This window comes from Gadus chalcogrammus, chromosome 19 (genome assembly GCF_026213295.1).
Source record: "Gadus chalcogrammus isolate NIFS_2021 chromosome 19, NIFS_Gcha_1.0, whole genome shotgun sequence".
Lineage (NCBI taxonomy): Eukaryota > Metazoa > Chordata > Actinopteri > Gadiformes > Gadidae > Gadus > Gadus chalcogrammus.
Window position 1 is genome coordinate 14,881,121 of NC_079430.1, and position 19,938 is coordinate 14,901,058.

Genomic DNA, 19,938 nt, shown 5'->3' on the forward strand with positions numbered 1-19,938 from the left:
CACAGCAGAGTGATTAGTCTTCACACGGTTGATTATCTCCCAGCGGATCCCCTTACATCGCGGTCCCCTCCACGGTGGCTGGCTGCACAAAGATCTACAGCTTCAGCCTGCAGCAATAAAGGGAAGCAATTACAACCGATCAGAACTTTTCCTTAGGAGTTAATGAGCATGATAATCAGCCTGCTCTCCCAAATGTAATGAGAATTTATGTCTTTTCCCTTTTGGAAAGAATATCTTCTAAAAAGTTTAATTTTGAAGTTGTAAGCTTAATAAACAGCCAAATACATAGATACACACACACGCACACACCCACGCAAGCATGCGGGCACACATACACACACAAACACACACATATGCATAGACAAACTAACACATACACCAACACACGCATACACACACACATACACACAAACAAACGAGTGTACCCAAATACACAATCAACCACAAATTAACACGAATTGCATATTCTACATGCCCTAGGGTTTTGAAAACAACAATAATTGTTGAACTTTTTTTTCTTGGTGTCAAGTTTGGAAAAAAACAAATTTTCCAAGCTGTTCAAACTCAAATATTTATTCCTGGTTTTCTTGTTTATGATGATGTATTTTAACTATAATACACTTGTCATGACTTTTTCACGTTTTCCCATTTAAACCACACATAGATACGTGTTCAGTATTAACCTTTGCAGACCTGTAACGTGTCACGTGTTACAGTCATCAAACTAATATTAGATTCTCGCTAGAATTAAGGAAATTGAAAATACCAATCACTCAACAAAACACTTATATAAAACAAATTAAGCTTTAATGATGAATAAAAGCAAGGATAGAAAAAGCAACACTTTAAATACAACATTGAGTTTGAATAAAATGCACGATGTGTCAAGTGAATTTTTATTATTATTATTATCATTATTAAATATGGTCCATTACGGTATAGAATAGCATAGATAGAATAGACGGGTATTTACACGTATATATTTACAATCTCACATATTTACAATAAAAAAAGCTGACCACTGGGCATCAATGTTCTCTGTTGCTAATCACTGAACTTTAGCGTCAATTTAGCATCAGTTTGGTCAATTTAGCTTAACTTTAACGTAAATTCAGCGCCACGTAAGCATCAGTTTAGTCACTCTAGCTAACATTAACGGCAGTTTAGAGTCAATTTTGCATCACTTTAGTCACTTTAGCTTAACATTAGCATAAATTTAGCACCAAGTTAGCATCAGTGAACTCACTTCAGCTTAACTTTGACGTAAATTCAGCGTCAGTTTAGCGTCAGTTCAGTTCAGTCTCTTCATCAGAACTTTAACATAAATTCAGCGTCAGTTTGGCATCAGTTTAGGGTCAGCTTCGAGAAATGTTGGCGTCGGTTGAGCGTACATGCTAGTGCTTTTGAACTGTTGGGGGATGGGGGGAGCTGGGGGGGATTTGGGGGGTTGGTAATGCACTCTGCAAATGTTCCTGTTGTCCTTCCCACCTGGCGGCCCCCAGCTTTGGGGGTCCGTCTCCCCCCCCCTGATCACAGGACGTGGTAGATGGGCCTGGGGCCCGCGGGGCTCTCGGGGGACTGGGGCTGGGAGTCAGGGGAGCAGGAGTAGCCGTCGCTGGGGACCCCCGGGGGCCCGGCGTGGGGGACCTCCACGGAGGTGAGGCGGTCCACGATGCTGGAGAGACACTGCAGGCTGGAGGCCCCGGCCGCCTTGCTGACCTGGCCGTCTGGGGGTGGAAGGGACGGGGAGAGACAGGGTCAGGGTTGATGCTGCTGTTTATTGACAGGTTGCGACGTGTTTTACTTGGGTTTGGCAATGTGAATATATGTTAGGATATAGAATATATGAGAGAGAGAGAGAGAGAGAGAGAGAGAGAGAGAGAGAGAGAGAGAGAGAGAGAGAGAGAGAGAGAGAGAGAGACAGAGACAGAGACAGAGACAGAGACAGAGACAGAGACAGAGACAGAGACAGAGAGACAGAGACAGAGATACAGAGAGAAAATCAGAGACTGGGCTTGGATCAGTCGCTGACCATCAACTGAAAATATTTTAAATTGCAGAATATGAAAATAAAAAAAATAAAAAAAAGTAAAGTTAAACTTTTAATATTAAACTTTAAATCAGTAGCGTACACAAAAAAACAAAAACATGTTTGCAGTAGTTCTTGTAGGAACACGGCGGTCCAGCATGCCATTGCTGGACCACCTCTAGATGTATATCTAATGAAGATTAATTATTTCGAAGTAAAGGGGGCTCACCATTCTTAACGTAACAGTAGCCGCCGCTGTAGAGGGCGGTCACTTGCGGCCATACGGGGCTGTTGCAGTCGGCCTGGAGGAGGAAACAGAGATCAAAACAAACCGGGGTTAGGATCAAAACACAACGTGTTCCATGTCACTCATCGACCGCTCGCCTCACATCCTAAAGCCCCCCCGAAAAGAGGTTTCAATCCGCCGAAAACAGCCCCACATGACCGCCGAATACAAGCCAGCGAGCGGAAGAGCGAGGAATGGATAAACACAGAGCAGGAACGAAGAAGAGGAGCAAAATAAAAAAGAGAAATCTTATAATAGCTAATAAATCCTACACGTGTTTTTTTTTTTAGTTTACAGAGAGAATGGGGTAGTGGTGGTGGTGGGGTTTGTGGGGTGGGGGGTTATTTCACAGCAACTTCTAAACCCCCCCCCCTCCCCTCCCCACACCCACACACACACACACACACACCCGCACACACACACACACACACACACACACACACACACACAGTCCATGGCAGCGTGGAACCCAAGCGTTCTCGGGGCCACGGCTCTCGCGGTTGGCGTGGCCAATCGATTGGAGCCCAGTGGAAGCAACACCAGCGCTGGGTGCAAGATGACACTTTCTCCCAGTAAATCTACCAGAAAATCCTGGCAGGGGTGCAGGACATGCGGTCATGGAGGCAGACGGGTGGAATGCAGAGGGGGCAGGTGACCCCTGGTTCTGTTCTGGTCAGGCCTGATGTAAGGTGGATTCGAGCGGGATATTTTATGAGCGACTATTAAATGTCTGGCGATTGAGGAAGCAATGATTTCCATGCCATGCCGCCATCACTATGAGGCTATTGTTTCACTTTTAGTTTCGGTCCGACACTTGGCAGAAGGTCGCCCTTTATTGTGAAGGATATTGACGCTCGCACGCACGCACATCTGCTCTCTACACACAAACAACAACAACAACAGGCAGAGAGACGTTCTATTTCGCATAATATGCACCAAACAGTTCACTGACCAGGGTGAAGCTAAGACTACGGGGGATTCAGCGTTCAACCCGGGAAACTTCTACATTTTTCATCAGGCACTGATGAAAACAAAACACACAATAAATGCCCAAACTCCATTACGTTAATAATTCAAACAAGGACTCGGCCCCGAGAACAACCCCAGGCCGATTCTGCTCCGTAAATGGAGGCTGAACGGCGTCGTACAACGCCCAGCAAAGGGCCTCCTCCCCTGCCTTTCCTCCCTGCGCCTCGAGGAACACGCAGCGTACGAAGCAAGGGGGCACGGAGCGAACGTGAACCCCGGGGCTTTGAAGTCCCAGCCCCTGTTTACTGCTCAGAGCTGCATCGGGAACCGATAGAGCCATGAAGAGAGGCTTGGGGGTCGGGCGGAGGGGTGGAGGGGGTCGAGGGCGGCGGAGGAGGAGGAGGAGGTGGGTGTGGAGGGATTGCCGCGAGGGGGAGAAGGTAAAGGTTCTCACCATGCTGTCGGAGCAGCTGGACAGAGGGCTGCCGGGCTCTGAGCCGCTCTGGCCGGGCAGGGCGTAGTACTGCTCCACCTGCTCGTGCAGCAGGTCCTGCAGGCTCTCGATGTACTGGATGGCGTTGCGCAGGATCTCCACCTTGGGCAGCCGCTGGCTGGGGTTGGCCGAGGTGCAGCGGCGCAGGGCCTCGAAGGCGTGGTTCACCTTCTTCAGCCGCCGCCGCTCCCGCATGGTGGCGGCCCGCCGGCGGTCCATGGTGGTGGGCTTGCGCTTGCAGGCCTTGCAGGCCCACTGCAGGCAGTGGCCCGGCTGGTGGTCCGCGCCCGGGACCCTGAAGTGCTCGTCCTCCTCGGAGCCGGCCAGCTCCAGGCCCCCGCCGCCGAAGTCCAGGCTGTCCGGAGAGGAGGCCTCGTCGTAGTACCCCTGGGAGGGAGAGAAGAGATCCATGGGGCCTCCGATGGTTCTTCTTCTTCTTCTTCTACTACTTCTGCTTCTACTCCTGCTTCTTCTTCTTCTTCTTCTTCTACTTCTTCTTCTTCTTCTGGTTCTTCTTCTACTCCTGCTTCTTCTACTTCTTCTTCTTCTTCTTCTTCTACTACTCCTGCTTCTTCTACTTCTTCTTCTTCTTCTTCTTCTTCTTCTTCTTCTTCTTCTTCTTCTACTACTCCTGCTTCTTCTACTTCTTCTTCTTCTTCTTCTTCTGGTGGACGGTGAGGGGTGAAGGCGGGCAGCAGGGTAGGAGACAGCAGTGTAGGCGGAGGGCAGCGGTCTCTCGAGATGCCCGGGGGGGAGAGGAGGCCTCTGAGTGATATGAAGGGGCCGTTGCCACCGGGGCCTTCCCTTTATATGCCCTGGGGGCCAGAGCCCGGGGCCCACATTGGTCAGATCTAATTACCATGGCCCATTGGCCCAGCCGGGAGGCAGGCGAGAGGTTAGCTCGACTCCCCCTCCCTCCCTCCCTCCCTCCCTCCCACCCGCCCTCACCCCTATCGCTAACCCCTCGCCCCCCACACCCACCACCCCCGCCCCCCCCACCACCAACCCCCAGAACCCTGCAGAGATTTCCCACATCTGCCCCTTAGTGATGTTTTTCCCACTCACCACCACACGTTCTTTTGTTTTTTTTTAGGGCCCTCTCTCCAGCGCGACCCCTGATGACTAAAAGTTCCAGAATTTCAGCGAGGGGGGGAAAACCGGCTTACACCGATTTTTTAACCTCAACACACGGCCGCGTTCTCTCGTGTGCCCTTTTGAACGTCGACCGTAAAACGACTTTGTGTGTTTTTTCCGTTCGACTCTTTCGTTTTATTTTCGGTTCCGCCGGAGACCCCAGCGTTTGCAGATGCAGCCCAGCTGCAGAGCGGGAGGTGTAACATTTCAGAGCGGCCGGCGGTAAGCCTTCTCTGAACACCCCTCAGCCATCACCCGAGGTGTCACGGACAGGGGGGTGTCTGTGTTTGCGCAAGCTCATTAAGGGAGTAATTAAAATAATTAGCAGCACTACGCCACTTCGTGGACCAAATTTTGACCGTTAAATGAAGTGCCTTGTAGTGCTTTTATTTTCCAGGAGGCCCACAACAGATGGACACATGGACCCTAGAAGGTTTGGCCCTTATTGTGGAGGAAAGAAATATGTAAATGGAGTGTCATAGGCCTAGTGGAACAGAACTAATCATTATCTCATAATTCATTTAGATAACTAATTAAGAGAAGTCATTATACAAATACGTTTTGAAAGTGATTTTTACTTTGTAAATGCTCCCTAAATAACTGAAAGTGAACACATTTACTGGAAACGTTATGAATCCAACGATATTATATATGACGAATATTACAGAGAATGCGTGTTAATTTGATTGGGGGAACCAACGATGTGAGACGATGGGAAAACCCTAGAGCAGATGACGCAGTCGTAGCAGGGATAATTACTTTAGCGGCGTTGTTGACAGCTTACAAGGATACAATACGGATATTTCTCACAATGTGTCAAAACGTTTGGCGTGGTGGGCAATCTCTGGGAACGACGCGCACCTAAGAAAACACAAGACGCACCAGAAGCACAGCTCTCAGCCACTGGAAGGCCAGTGGGGAGGGTTTGGATGGCCCTGCGAAGCTTGTATTGCGCACAGCTGAGGAAGACATTGTGCCGGGTGTTCGCTGGTGCTCGTTCGAGGGTATGCTTGTAGCTGTCGTTGAGATCAAAGGGGATCACGGTTTGGGAACCACGAGAAATCCTCGCGAGGAGCCTTTGATTTAAATGACCCGAGCACATGGTCAGATCGCGTAGTAGGCTTACATCCCAAATGAAGACACTTCCGTGGTTCTCTAGCAGTCTGACCAGGAGCGCTTTCTTTTCTTTTTTTCTCTCTCTCCATGTTTTTGTTTTTTTACGGATCAGTGGTGGAGTTGTTGTCAAGGGTCAGAGCCAGAGTTAAGTGTAGGGGCAGGAGGTGGTGTTTTTATGTCCCTCTTCCTCACGTCTGAAAGCCTTAATTCTTCTAAAGTGTGCATGCTCTGATTCGGTGTGAGTGACGTGGTGCATCTCCATTCCGGCCTCTGACGCCACGGTTTGATTTAAAACTGAAATCCGTCTGCCTCGCGTCGATTACACGTTTAACTCAGGATTATCCAAAAAACTAAAAAATAGAAAATAATAAGACACAAAAAAGATTATAAAATAAATAACAAAAAGTAAAAATGTAGGCCTATTACATAATCTGTATAGCAGATTACAGTAAGAAAAGATATTCCGATTTTTACAAAGTAAAAAATCAATTAAAAAACTTATTTGTATAATGCTGTCTCTTAATTAGGCCTAGTCGTTGTCTAAATGAATTATTAGTTCTCGTTCCACCAGGCCTATTAGTTACCATCCAGGCGAAACACAAGTCCTTTTCTCCTAAGAAACCAGTGTCTTGGGTCATCCTCCGCGGCCATGACTAACAACAGTGATTGGCAACAGCACTTGTCTGGCAGACGTCGGAGGTGAACTCCAGCGTTCTGGAGAGAGAAAAGGCGTCCACCCTCCAGGGGCTTAGAGCTTCCTATAAACCCACCCCCTCCCGCTGAATCCCTGCTTTTAAAACATAACTTTCTCTCGGCCAACGGATGTAAACGCTGCCATCGGCGATATGGAGATCCCTCGTAAAGTTGGGACAAGTCTGGACTTTCCATCCATATCCCCTCGAAGCAGGCAGTGGAGAAAGTGTTGGTTTAAATCCTTTTATAAAGAAGGATTAACATTATCATCCTTGTTGCAGCAGTATAGGCCTAGAAATAACAGTACAGTGTCAGTAGTAGTGGGAGCATAGTGGAAGTAGCAGTACTTTTTAATTGCTATTCCTTTAATAATCATATATGAATGTCTTTAATCGCATAAATATACTCTTAGACAATGCATGCTTCATATCTAAACACAAGCTGGATTCTTGCTCTGTTTCTGACTAAATTATTTTAACACACACATCTATTTTTGATCACATTGTTTCAGACACACAATTAAACATTGACTCTGTGAGTGAAGCCACTAATCATTCTGTGTGATTTGTTTGCATCGCTGTAAGCTACTTGATAAAACACAATGGTTTTTGGGCTGGTTTTCGAATGGCACTACGACACAAATCTATTTCTGATCACATTGTTTCAGCCACACAATTAAACTGATTAAAATGGAAAATCTATTCCACGTTTTTGAGGCCACTAATCCGAAGGTTTTGGATATTTCACCTGCAAGTCTTTGCATCACTGTGAGCTACTAGGTAAAACGCTGTTGTTTTTGGGGATGTGTTCGAATGCTACTTTACAAATAAAGATATCAGTGTTGTGATTTCCCCCAGCAGAGAGGGAGGAGGCGAGGGTGGGGTAAGGAGGCCTGCAGTCTGATAGAGACAGCGGGCTGCCCAGCTCCCATTAAAACTACATTACTGGGGGAGCTCTCGGGTTTCTGTCTGGCGGTGGATTCTGGGTATAAAATATGCAGAGACTTTGAAGGGAAGGTCTGGAGAGGGGTATTATAGGCCTGGATTATGCTTTTCAAGCCTCCAAGACCTAATAGCGCCAATTTCTTTCTGTTGGTATTTTTTTTTTACCCTCTGATTTGTTGGAGCATATTTTATTAATGTCTCTACTTTCAGAGAAAGAAACACAGTGTTCTGCCGGCCTGAAACCTCCCTCTCATCGGGAAATGTGTGGGTGTTTATTTGTGTGGATGCATATATGTGGGCAGGAACATTTATTTATTGTCTGTTTGTGTGCATAAGTATTTGCATGTTGTGCAAATGTGTGTGTTTGTGGGTGTGTGCACCTGTTTGCATAGGATAGTGTGTGTTTAATGTTATTTCTATATATGTGTGAATGTTAGCATGAATGCATGTTACCTTGTGTGCATATTGTTTTTTGTGTGTATGTGTTTCAGTGTGTATGCTAGTGTTATGGCTATGGCAATGGTTATGGCTTGTGTCAGTGTATTTTTGTGTATGTTAGAATGTGTGTCTATGTGTGTATTTTTTGTATTTGTCTATATGTGTGTATGTTAGGATGTGTGTGTGTTAGTTTGTATACATTAGTCTGTGTGTCTATGTGGGTATGTTAGTATGTGTGTATGTTGGTCAGTTTGGCTGTGTGTATGTAAGTCTTTAAGTATGTGTGTGTCTATGTCTATGTGTGCGTGTGAGTCTGTATGTCATGTGTGTCTATGTGTGTGTTCGCCTGTGTGTCTTTGTGTGCATAAGTCTGTGTGTCTATGTGTGTGTGAGTCTGGGTGTCTTTGTGTGTGTGAGTCTGTATGTCCATTTGTGTGTCGGTATGTGTATTAGCCTGTGTGTACATGTGTGTATTAGCCTGTGTGTCCATGTGTGTGTTAGTCTGTGTGTCCATGTGTGTATTAGTCCATGTGTGTATTAGTCCATGTGTGCAGTAGTCCATATGTGTGTGAGCGTGTGGAGCGATGAGGCGTGCCCCCAGAGGTCAGCCTGACCCTGGCTGTCGTCCGCAGAGATCTAAGGGAACAACGGGTCACTCTTGATCCTGACGCAGAGTCACGCCGTCGGTGGCAGTGGCGCCGCGGGCCGCCACGACACCGTAAACAAGCGCTCCCCTCGGTCCCCGCGTCTCAGATGGACGCGTGACAAACAAGGCTTGATGAATTCACACACACGGCCGTGAATGGTCCGCGCCGCCATTTTTAACTGGAATTAGATTGCATGTAAACAAGCTCGCGGAGCGCGCGTGAAGATGCTAGCCGGCCTGCTGAGTGGGATTAGGAGGCTAATGGATGGGCAGGCTTCATTACCCCCGGTGGGCTTTGAACCTCACACCCGCGCTCACCAAGTTTCCATATGCCAACGCGTGATGGAAGAGGCGCTCCACGTTTAGAACTGACTCAAGTTACAGTTGGGGCTAGGCTAGGCTAGGCTAGGCTAGATGCGTGTCGGTTGGGATACTGGCAAGAGGGCATGCAGAGGCATGTTTTAGAGGCTGGTTCGGAGTGGTTTTATTTCAATGCGTTGATTGTTCATGGGGAGACTTATTTCAGCAAGAATGTTCTCGGCTACACACAATGTATTGATGCTACCTAGCATAATAAAGATATTCTACTTTGTCTTGAAAAATGTTTTTATTTATCTGTCTTTTATGTATAAATATTGAAGTACAAGATTTCCTTCATTTCAAGGGATGTTTTTTATATAAAAAAGACATTTAAAAATCAATTGTTAAAAAATATATACATATCAAATTTGTGCCTATGAAAGAGCTGTTTGGTAAAGTAATGTTTATCTTATGCGGCTCAAATGAATAGAAACAACAAACAAAAGCTAGAATGAATAAGTGAAATGGAAATACTAAACAACAACAATAATCATCCAATCCAGGAAATGGATCAAAATGAAGCGACACGATTGGTTGAATATACCGGCGCGTTAACCAATAGTTTCAGTGTTCTGAGGCCTCTGGGTTCAGCTGTATCTTCTCTTCCTGTGAGATGCTGTTTACAATGGACGAAAGATGAAGAAGGCTGGGGGCGCTTGACATCTCGTTACCTGGGAAACAACATCGATAAACAAAACACTGTCTTCATATCCAATATCATGGAATATCAGATCAAGCATAAACATATTCAGTTTTAGATCCGGTATATACACATTTCAATCCAGTATAAACTCATTCAGATTCGGATACAATCTGAACACATTCAAATCCAGAATAAACGCATTCAGATTCACATCCAATTTAAATACATTCAGAATCACATCCAGTATAAACACATTCAGAGTTTGATTGCGTATAAAAAACAGTATGAACACATTCAGAATCAGATTCAGCACAAACACACACAGAGTCTGAATCAGCATAAACACATCAGAGACTGATTCAGTATAAACAGATCCAGAGTCTGATTCAGTGTAAACACATTCAGTCTGTTTCAGTATGAACACATTCAGCTTAGTGTAAGCACATTCAGATCCAGATCCAGTCTAAACACATACAATAACACGACGTGTGAATTATTTGCATTGATCCCTGCCTACCTGCTTTGTGATTGGTCATGGGAGCGTTGGAATGGTCTGCAGAGGTCTGCAACTTCTGGGAAGACTTCTTCCAATGGTACCTGCCACTCATCACCTGTGCAAATAACAAGTTTAACATCGTCTTCATATAACGCAAACTACGTGGTACTAGTAGTTGTAGTAGTATTAGAGGTCGTAGCAGTAGTAGTATAAGTTGTTGTCGTAAACATAGAGGTAGTCTTAGTTGTTGATGAAGTAGTATTAGTTACAGTTGAAATGGCAGTAGCAGTAGTATTATATATATTAGTAGTAGTAGTAAAGTAGTAGCAGTGGTAGTAGCAATATAAATAGTAGCAGTAGTGGAGTAGTAGCAGCAGTAGTATTATAAATAGTAGTGGTGGTGGTAAAGTAGGTAGCATGGTAATAGCAGTAGCAACAGTATCACTAACAGCAGTAGCAACAGTAGTAACGTTAGCGGTAGTAGAAGTATGCCATTTCTGTGTTATCTTTCATCATATTGAGTGACCATTGCTGTTCTCAAATCAATCACAAAAGTTAACAACATTGGCATCTATCTATTTATCAATCTATATGTCTACCAATTGATCTCTCTCTCTGTCTGTCTGTCTGTCCGTCCGTCTGTCTGTCTGTCCATCTGTCTCTCTCTCTCTCTCTCTCTCTCTCTCTCTCTCTCTCTCTCTCTCTCTCTCTCTCTCTCTCTCTCTCTCTCTCTCTCTCTCTCTCTCTCTCTATCTGTCCATCTATCTATCTGTCTTTCTGCCAGTCAGCCAGTCAGCCAGTCAGCCTGTCCGTGCGTCCGACTCTCACCCTCCACCACAACAACCCAACCCCCCCCCCGACGCTCTGAGCTCCTTACGTTGTGGCCCTTGGCGCCGGGCGGCCCCCCGGCCCCGCCCGCCTCGGCGCGGTCCAGCGTCTGCAGCAGGTCCTGTAGCTTCTCGATGTAGCTGATGGCGCTGCGCAGGATCTCCACCTTGGGCAGCCGCTGGTTGGGGTTGGCCACCGTCTTCTTCTTCAGCGCGTCGAACGCCTCGTTGATCTTCTTCAGCCGCCGCCGCTCCCGCAGCGTGGCCGCCTTGCGCCGGTCGCTCGGCGCCGACTTCCTCTTGCACGTCTTGCACGCCCAGACCAGACACTGGCCCTCGCAGTGGGGCCGCAGCCCCGGGGGGGCCCTGACGTGGCCCTCGTCCCCGCCGCTGCTCTCGGCGCCTCCGTCCTCCTCGTCGTCTTCATCGTCGTCGTCGTCGTCGTCGTCGTCCTCCTCGTCCTCCTCCGTGCCCCCCGCGGCGGACGGGACGTTGTGGCGGAGGCGGAGGGGGTCGTGCTGGCTGCCGGGCGGCGGCAGGGGGTCGCCGTGGTGACCCGGGTAGAGCGGGGACACGCCCTGGGGGCCCAGGTGCTGCTGCAGGGCGCCGTGGTCGGCCTCCAGGTAGCGCAGGTCCCCGAACAGATACGCGTTGGTCTCGAAGAGGTCCATCATGTTGTTCGTCCGCCGACGCGACGCGCTGCTTGTCGGCGTATGCCCGGACACGGGGGGCCGACGGAGGCGGCTCCCTCCGGATTTTAAATAGCTCGGTGACACAAGCTGCTCCGGATGGCTTATATATAGAATGTGAAACCCTACCCTACCACGACATGCCGGCTTGTGTCGCGGGGGGGCAACAGCTAGGGGGTTTATTTTGTTCAATGAGTGTTTTACTATTGACTGACGACGGGTTACAAAAAGGGAACCGAAGAAGTCTTGCATTAAGGTCCGAATGGGTTAAGGCCCGGATAGGTACGACTTGGGTTTGATACCTGCATCCGTGTGTTTGATATCACTTCCTGCTGTTTGATTAGCAGTAAGTGTGTGTGAGTGTGTGTGAGTGTGTGTGAGTGTGTGTGTGTGTGTGTGTGTGTGTGTGTGTGTGTGTGTGTGTGTGTGTGTGTGTGTGTGTGTGTGTGTGTGTGTGTGTGTGTGTGTGTGTGTGTGTGTGTGTGATTATTACTGTACTGCTATGGTACTTGAATTCTGTGATCGCAGAGAGACACATGAATGCCAGCAACCCTGTTTTTCAGATAGATGGAGCGGGAACAAATCTGTTGTCGTTGTTGGTTGGATAAGCTTGGAGAAATCACCCATGACAGCAACTGCCAAAATCAAATTCCTTAAAACGAAGGCCCTTCTTGTAAAGACCTTTTCAGACTTAATTTCACCAGGATTAGGACAGTGAACCATCTTTCGTTGCCAGGTAGAATAGAAGCACACTTGTAGACGTGGATTTGTGGAACACATCGTCCCTAGCAGAAGTTGGCTGAACGTCTGCTGTTGCGGTGCGCACAGTGGGTATAGCTAGGCTAATTGCTAATCTAATTGTGTTTTGCTAGCATGGCTCAATACAAATAGATCTGAATGTGCCCGGTTAGAATGACATTGAAAAACATATACATACTGCGCACATAAAGTCTATATATACATATAGAAGGAGTTCTCTCTTATCCCAAAACTATAAAACATATAAGGGCCTTTTTTAGAGCCGTCTTCTGACCTTTCACCCTTCTTCTACGATCTGCTAAGCTCACTCCTGGAAATATCTGCGGGCAGGAACGCCAGGGATTCCTATTTCTGTTTGTCCGCATGACCTTGCATTATGAAACATGAAAACACCAAAAGAGACATGTTTCCCAAGATGCATTGCTAAGAAAATCAAGAACATTCTGTGAAATATCTACAACTGCTTAAGAGGCATCTGTAGAATTGAACCCATTTACTAGACCAAAGGCTTGTAGATGTCTTGGCAACAAAAACTCTGGAAGGGCAGAGTGAGAGAGAGAGAGAGCGACAGAGAGACAGAGAGAGAGAGAGAGAGAGAGAGAGAGAGAGAGAGAGAGAGAGAGAGAGAGAGAGAGGGACAGAGACAGAGAGAGAGAGAGAGAGAGAGAGAGAGAGAGAGAGAGAGAGAGAGAGAGAGAGAGATAGTATGAGAGAGACACAGAGAGAGAGCGAGAGACAGAGTGAGAAACAGAGAAAGGGAGGAATGAAGAGAGAAGGAGAATGTTATGCAACAGTATACTGTCGTAGTCTCAGGTCGCTAGAGTCTGTTAATGTGAGGTACTTGCCCCACAGGGGGGGAGTAAAGTTGACCTCTCCCCCTACTGAATCTCTTCTTATTCAGATCTGGATTAGTTATAGATTGGATCTGAATTTGTTGCACAGGATCTGAATGGGTGAGGTTGGATCTGCGGGATTGGGAAATGGGAATTTGTTTTCAGTTGGTCCAAATGCCCTTTGAGTGTATCCTCGTCTTCCTTGTTAAGAGACTTAAGGGTAATCCTCAGTAAGTAGTGTCTACCTCATTAAGAATCTTACATGTATAGGCCACCTACCTAATAAAGAGCATGTCACATTAAGAGTCTCCCTAGGTATGTGTGTATATAAAGAATATTTCACATGGTGGGAGTTTTTCACATTAAGAGTCTTCCATATTCTGCGTCAACCTCGTTAACGCTTGTCGTTAACAGTACCTCAACATCCCTCCTCTCCTTTCAGACAGACCTGTTTGTTTGGCATGTATGTATGTATATGTGCGTGTGTTTGTGTGTGTGTGTGTGTGTGTGTGTGTGTGTGTGTGTGTGTGTGTGTGTGTGTGTGTGTGTGTGTGTGTGTGTGTGTGTGTGTGTGTGTGTGTGTGTGTGTGTGTGTGTGTGTGTGTGTGTGTGTGTGTGTGAGTTAGAGTGTGTTGTGTGTGTGTGTGTGTGCTTCTGTGTGTGTGAGTTTTTGTGTTTGTGTCTGTGTGTATGCGTGCGTGCGCATGTGCGTGTGTGTATTGTGAGAGTGTGTTTGTGTTGCGTGTGAGAGAGTGTGTTGTATGAGGTGCCGCCTGGGACAGAATTCATACTTGGTCTTACACACACTATTATAATCTCGCATATACACCACTATACTCATACACACACACTATTAAACTCCTTTTACATGTAAGTATGAGAGTGTATAGTCGTGTATGTGAGAGAGTATAGTAGTGTATGTGAGAGAGTATAGTAGTGTATGTAAGAGAGTATAGTAGTGTATGTAAGAGAGTATAGTAGTGTATGTGAGAGTATAGTAGTGTATGTAAGAGAGTATAGTAGTATGTGTAAGAGAGTATAGTAGTGTATGTAAGAGAGTATAGTAGTGTATGTAAGAGAGTATAGTAGTATGTGTAAGAGAGTATAGTAGTGTATGTAAGAGAGTATAGTAGTGTATGTAAGAGAGTATAGTAGTGTATGTAAGAGAGTGTAGTAGTGTGTGTAAGAGAGTATAGTAGTATGTGTAAGAGAGTATAGTAGTGTATGTAAGAGAGTATAGTAGTGTATGTAAGAGAGTATAGTAGTGTATGTAAGAGAGTATAGTAGTATGTGTAAGAGAGTTTGAATGAAACGGAAGTGAGTTTGAATGAAACGGAAGTGAGTTTGAATGAAACGGAAGGGTTTCCTCATTACCATTTACCTCCACAAACAAAAAGTGACCGTGGAAAATAAAGTAAATAAGAAGAAATACCACTGACATCTTTTTGCCACGGTTGTTTCTGCTGCTTGATTTAATTGTTCCTTTTTAACCGTACGTCCACACCAGGAGCGACAAGACGCTTTGGTCGCTCACAAAGTTTCGCTGCGAATATTTCTGTTCGCTTTGGTCGCTCAAGTCGCTCATGACATACAATTCAATTATGCAGACGCATTTAAAGGAGACGTATGCTTTTAGTACAGACAGCCATATCAAAGAGTGAACTCCCATACACTTTGGCCATATTGCCGAGACGGTTTAGCTTGTTGGATAAAGTGCTTCGACAACAAGTAGGACAGTGATTCCCCCCAATATAAAAACACTCCTAAAATGTAGGCTAATTACAACCGAGAACAAAAACCCCTGCGTGCTGTAGTAGGCTAGTTAAAATATGTTTCACTGATCTGCATCAGCAAATCATGATCTGCACTCATTCGTCGCACTCAAAACAAATAGACATTGGCGCACATGGCTAATTTGCATACGTGCACGGGACTGGTTGGCTCCGCAAGGCAAATAACGGAACATATCTATCTATCTAGGCCTATCTGTCTATCTATCTATCTATCTATCTATCAACGCGTGTCTAGTTTTAATGTGATGTATTGTGTGTGTGTCCAGTCAGACTTGTTCTGTGTGGTCTTGTAGGCTACTGTCCTGTGTGGGCCGAACCACCTGAATGGATTCCCCACGATTTGTGTAGTTTGGTATTAATAAAGACTTGACTAGGCTATCTATCTATCTAGACTATTTAATTAACAATTATTCACCTCAGGCTCCGTGAATAGTGGGGAATAGAGGGATAAACGGCAAGAGATATATCCCTTGTCATTTATCCCTCGTCTTGTCGATTAGTTTGTTTATGTGACGATTTCAAAAACTTTTTGGGTTTTGTTTAAAGCATGCTACACGCGATTAGTTGGTTAGATTGGTGGCATGTAGAGCAAATGAAAATGATTCCCGCTTAAATACGAACGTTCTAGATGTATAAATACTCCCGCTTATCATCACTTGGTATCCAAACCACTATGGCGTTTCGATCTCTGAACTGAAAAAGGGTTGGGTCGTACAACAACTCGCTTCTGGTGTGGACGTACTGTACGTCTTGAGTTGGTGGTGCTAGCTTTACTTTCAAAGCAGCAAGCCCACTAGATAATATAGGCGGCGGGCGGAGAGCCACATAGGGACCAATGTGGGCCAGTGCCACTATGATTGACAGGCGGCCCACCCCATCAGGAACCGAGGAGTCAAACTCACTTCCGTTTCATTCAAACTCACGTCCGTTTCATTCAAACTCACTTCCGTTTCATTCAAACTATTAAACTCCTTTTACATGTAAGTATGAGAGTGTATAGTCGTGTATGTGAGAGAGTATAGTAGTGTATGTGAGAGAGAATAGTAGTGTATGTGAGAGAGAATAGTAGTGTATGTGAGGGAGTATATAAGTGTATGTGAGAGAGTATGATAGTGTATTTGAGAGAGTATAATAGTGTATGTGAGAGAGTATAATAGTGTGTGTAAGACCAAGTATGAATTCTGTCCCAGGCGGCCCCTCATAGTGTTGTGTGCGTGTGTTGTTTGTTTGAGTATGTATGTGTTTGTGTGTGTGTGTGTGTGTGTGTGTGTGTGTGTGTGTGTGTGTGTGTGTGTGTGTGTGTGTGTGTGTGTGTGTGTGTGTGTGTGTGTGTGTGTGTGTGTGTGTGTGTGTGTGTGTTGTGTACGTGTGTGTGTGTGTGTGTGTGTGTGTGTGTGTGTGTGTGTGTGTGTGTGTGTGTGTGTGTGTGTGTGTGTGTGTGTGTGTGTGTGTGTGTGTGTTGTGTACGTGTGTGTGTTGTGTACGTGTGTGTGTGTGTGTTGTTGTTTCATCAGGGGCATTCCTCGGGGTTGGCCACATACTAAAAAGCAATCTCATTTTTAATAACGCCGTTGACGAGGGTTAAGAGGTAAAAAAAAAGCCCAACAAATATAAGGTGTGTATAATATAAGGTGTGTATATTATAAGGTGTGTATATTATAAGGTGTGTATATTATAAGGTGTGTATATTATAAGGTGTGTATATTATAAGGTGTGTATAATATAAGGTGTGTATATTATAAGGTGTGTATATTATAAGGTGTGTATATTATAAGGTGTGTATATTTGGTGTGTGTGTTGCATGTACCACTTATTAAGGAAACAGGATGTGTCAGATCATACACAGTGACTCTGCCAGCACATATAGCAAGTAACATCTGGTTAAAATACTTCCTGTTTGATCAAATTAGGCGTTAAGACTTTGACATGCTGGCATTCAAAACGCACAGAAAGACCGAGCGCTCATAGGGGAAGGACGATAAGAAACTCAGAAAACAGTTTGGACCAGAATATGGCTGAGGTGATTTACGCCAGGCCCAACATGATGACCAAGGCCAGGAACACACAAGGAGAGAGAGAGGAGAGGATAGAGGACATCTACTCTACCATTGAGAGCCTCGGAGATCAACACCAGGACTATGTGGGGACAGAGGAGTCCTCCAATACTCTGGGAACATTAAGAAGTCAGCAGCCGGACCCTGTGAGCCCTCCTCGGTGGCCGATCAGGGCTGTGGTGGTGCTTCTGGTCCTGCTGTCTGTTGCCCTGCTGGCTGGACTGGTTGGGTTGGCAGTGCAACACAAGACGAAGACTGTAAGCATGGACAGAGACGTGGAGCAACTTCTCCAAAGGCTGGAGAATGTGACAGAGCAACACAAGACCGTAAGCATGGAGGTGGAGCAACTTCTCCAAAGGCTGAAGAATGTGACAGAGCAGAGAGACTCACTGCTTCGTAAACAGGAATGTCCAGGTGGTTGGGATAAGTTTGGTTGTAAATGTTACCGGGTTACCAGACAGTGGGGATCCTGGAATAACAGCAGGGAGTCCTGCGTTTCCCAAAGAGCAGATCTGGTGGTTATGGACAGTAAACAGGAGATGGACTTCATCAACAGCATGTACAGAGGTAACGTCTGGCTCGGAGCGACATATGAGGCCAGTGAAGGGTTGTGGAGATGGGTTGATGGGACCGTCCTGTCAGTGGATAACCCCTCCTGGAGAAGAGGGAAACCTGATGGTGGCAAGAAGAAGAACTGCTTAAGGAGGGTCAAGGAGCAGACCAACTATAAATGGACAGATGAGAGCTGTAAAGCCAACAACTATGGGCTTTGTGAATATAAATTAATGAAATGATGGATGAAAACATTTCTTTGTCTGACTGATTTATTTCTATGACAATATTTTATATCTTAATGCAAACGGACAATTGTTGTTTTGTTTCATACTTGTTGAGTTCTGCAATTCGAGTAGAGCTGTGATTGGCTGCAAGGTATTTTATCTCCTTAACAGGAGATGACATGAAGACTACCCTGCTCACTGCAGGAACTGTACATAGATGCTGCTCTTGTTACATTATTTTTTCAATGTTTCCACAGTTGCTCTCGGTGTTGGAGGCTGAGGTTAGGTGGTAAAGAGTAATGACAGTCATTGGCTGGTTTTCAGTTGCTACAAACCACACTATTCAGGGCTGCATTTGCTGCCTTTGCCCCCTAAATTATTCTGTTGAAATGCATCTCAACTTTGTCACCATGTAGTGTGATCACTAAAACACTTGTGTATAAATTATCTGTTTGTTCTGCGGCGTTCAGAGGAACAGTAGACTTGTGTCCTGGTGTCTGATTCGGCTTGTAGGTCTGCACTTAGTTTTGCGTTACTGGATGAACACTTTTGAAGGTACACATGCGTTCTCACACTGTCCCGTTCGAAAACAGGAGCGGGAGTGGAGCGCCTTTGTCCGCTTTTCACGGCATTAAGTTCCATTTTTCCCCTCATTTCCGTATCAATCACGTCCGCCCGTAAACTGCACTTCCTCATTTTAATTCAGTGACAAAAAAACTCCTAATAAATACCTAATAAAGAGCCTGTCACATTAAGAGTCTCCCTATAAATGTGTATATAAAGATTTTTTCACATGGTGGGAGTTTTTCACACTAAGAGTCTTCTATATTCTGCGTCAACCTCGTTAATGCTCCTCATTAGCAGTACCTCAACATCCCTCCTCTCCTTTCAGACAGACCTGTTTGTTTGGCATGTGTGTGTGTGTGTGTGTGTGTGTGTGTGTGTGTGTGTGTGTGTGTGTGTGTGTGTGTGTGTGTGTGTGTGTGTGTGTGTGTGTGTGTGTGTGTGTGTGTGTGTGTGTGCTTCTGTGTGTGTGAGTTTTTGTGTTTGTGTCAGTGTGTATGCGTGCGTGCGCATGTGTGTGTGTGTGTGTGTGTGTGTGTGTGTGCGTGTGTGTATTGTGAGAGTGTGTTTGTGTTGCATGTGAGAGAGTGTGTTGTGTGCGTGTGTTGTTTGTTTGAGTATGTATGAATTTGTTTGTGTTTGGGTGTGTGTGTTTGTGTGGGTGTGTGTGTGTGTGAGAGTGTATGTATGATTTGTGTGTGGGTGTGCGACGTGCGTGCTTGTTTGTCTGTGTGTGTGTGTGTGTGTGTGTGTGTGTGTGTGTGTGTGTGTGTGTGTGTGTGTGTGTGTGTGTGTGTGTGGTTGTGTGTTCGGTGTGTGTGTGTGTGTGTGTGTGTGTGTGTGTGTGTGTGTGTGTGTGTGTGTGTGTGTGTGTGTGTGTGTGTGTGTGTGTGTGTGTGTGTGTGTGTGTGTGTGTGTGTGTGTGTTGTGTACGTGTGTGTGTTGTTGTTTCATCAGGGGCATTCCTTGGGGGTGGCCACATACTAAAAAGCAATCTCATTTTTAATGACGCCGTTGACGAGGGTTAAGAGGTAAAAAAAAAAGACCAACAAATATAAGGTGTGTATTTTATAAGGTGTGTATATTTGGTGTGTGTGTTGCATGTACCACTTATTAAGGAAACAGGATGTGTCAGACCATACACAGTGACTCTGCCAGCACATATAGCAAGTAACATCTGGTTAAAATACTTCCTGTTTGATTAAAGTAGGTGTTAAGACTTTGACATGCTGGCATTCAAAACGCACAGAAAGACCGAGCGCTCATAGGGGAAGGATGATAAGAAACTCCGAAAACAGTTTGGACCAGAATATGGCTGAGGTGATTTACACCACGCCCAACATGGCCAGGAACACACAAGGAGCGAGAGAGCAGGGTATAGTGGACATCTACG

General features: G+C 45.7%; 2 protein-coding genes across 2 annotated transcripts; one reads left to right on the top strand and one right to left on the bottom strand.

Annotated features, from left to right (window-relative positions):
* Window positions 1-828: 828 nt before the first annotated feature.
* LOC130372864 (serine/arginine repetitive matrix protein 2-like) lies at window positions 829-11,788 on the bottom strand. The gene is made up of 6 exons (XM_056579025.1): window positions 11,125-11,788; window positions 10,269-10,362; window positions 9,688-9,779; window positions 3,739-4,542; window positions 2,259-2,331; window positions 829-1,727 (listed from the first exon to the last, which is right to left on the bottom strand). The coding sequence occupies exons 1-6, from the start codon at window positions 11,746-11,748 to the stop codon at window positions 1,531-1,533; spliced, it is 1,884 nt and encodes a 627-aa protein (XP_056435000.1). The 5' UTR covers window positions 11,749-11,788; the 3' UTR covers window positions 829-1,530.
* A 5,261-nt stretch (window positions 11,789-17,049) lies between these two features.
* On the top strand, window positions 17,050-18,719 carry LOC130372685 (CD209 antigen-like protein C). The gene has a single exon (XM_056578817.1). The coding sequence runs from the start codon at window positions 17,160-17,162 to the stop codon at window positions 17,994-17,996; it is 837 nt and encodes a 278-aa protein (XP_056434792.1). The 5' UTR covers window positions 17,050-17,159; the 3' UTR covers window positions 17,997-18,719.
* The last annotated feature ends 1,219 nt before the right edge of the window (window positions 18,720-19,938 follow it).

What these genes read in the sequence shown, in the direction of transcription:
- LOC130372864 (XM_056579025.1), bottom strand. Translation starts at nt 11,748, where the DNA reads ATGATGGACCTCTTCGAGACCAACGCGTATCTGTTCGGGGACCTGCGC. An exon ending in CCGGCGCCAAGGGCCACAAC is followed by an intron (nt 10,363 to 11,124) that starts GTAAGGAGCTCA and finishes TTATTTGCACAG; the next exon opens with GTGATGAGTGGCAGGTACCA. An exon ending in CATGACCAATCACAAAGCAG is followed by an intron (nt 9,780 to 10,268) that starts GTAGGCAGGGAT and finishes GTTGTTTCCCAG; the next exon opens with GTAACGAGATGTCAAGCGCC.
- LOC130372685 (XM_056578817.1), top strand. Translation starts at nt 17,160, where the DNA reads ATGGCTGAGGTGATTTACGCCAGGCCCAACATGATGACCAAGGCCAGG.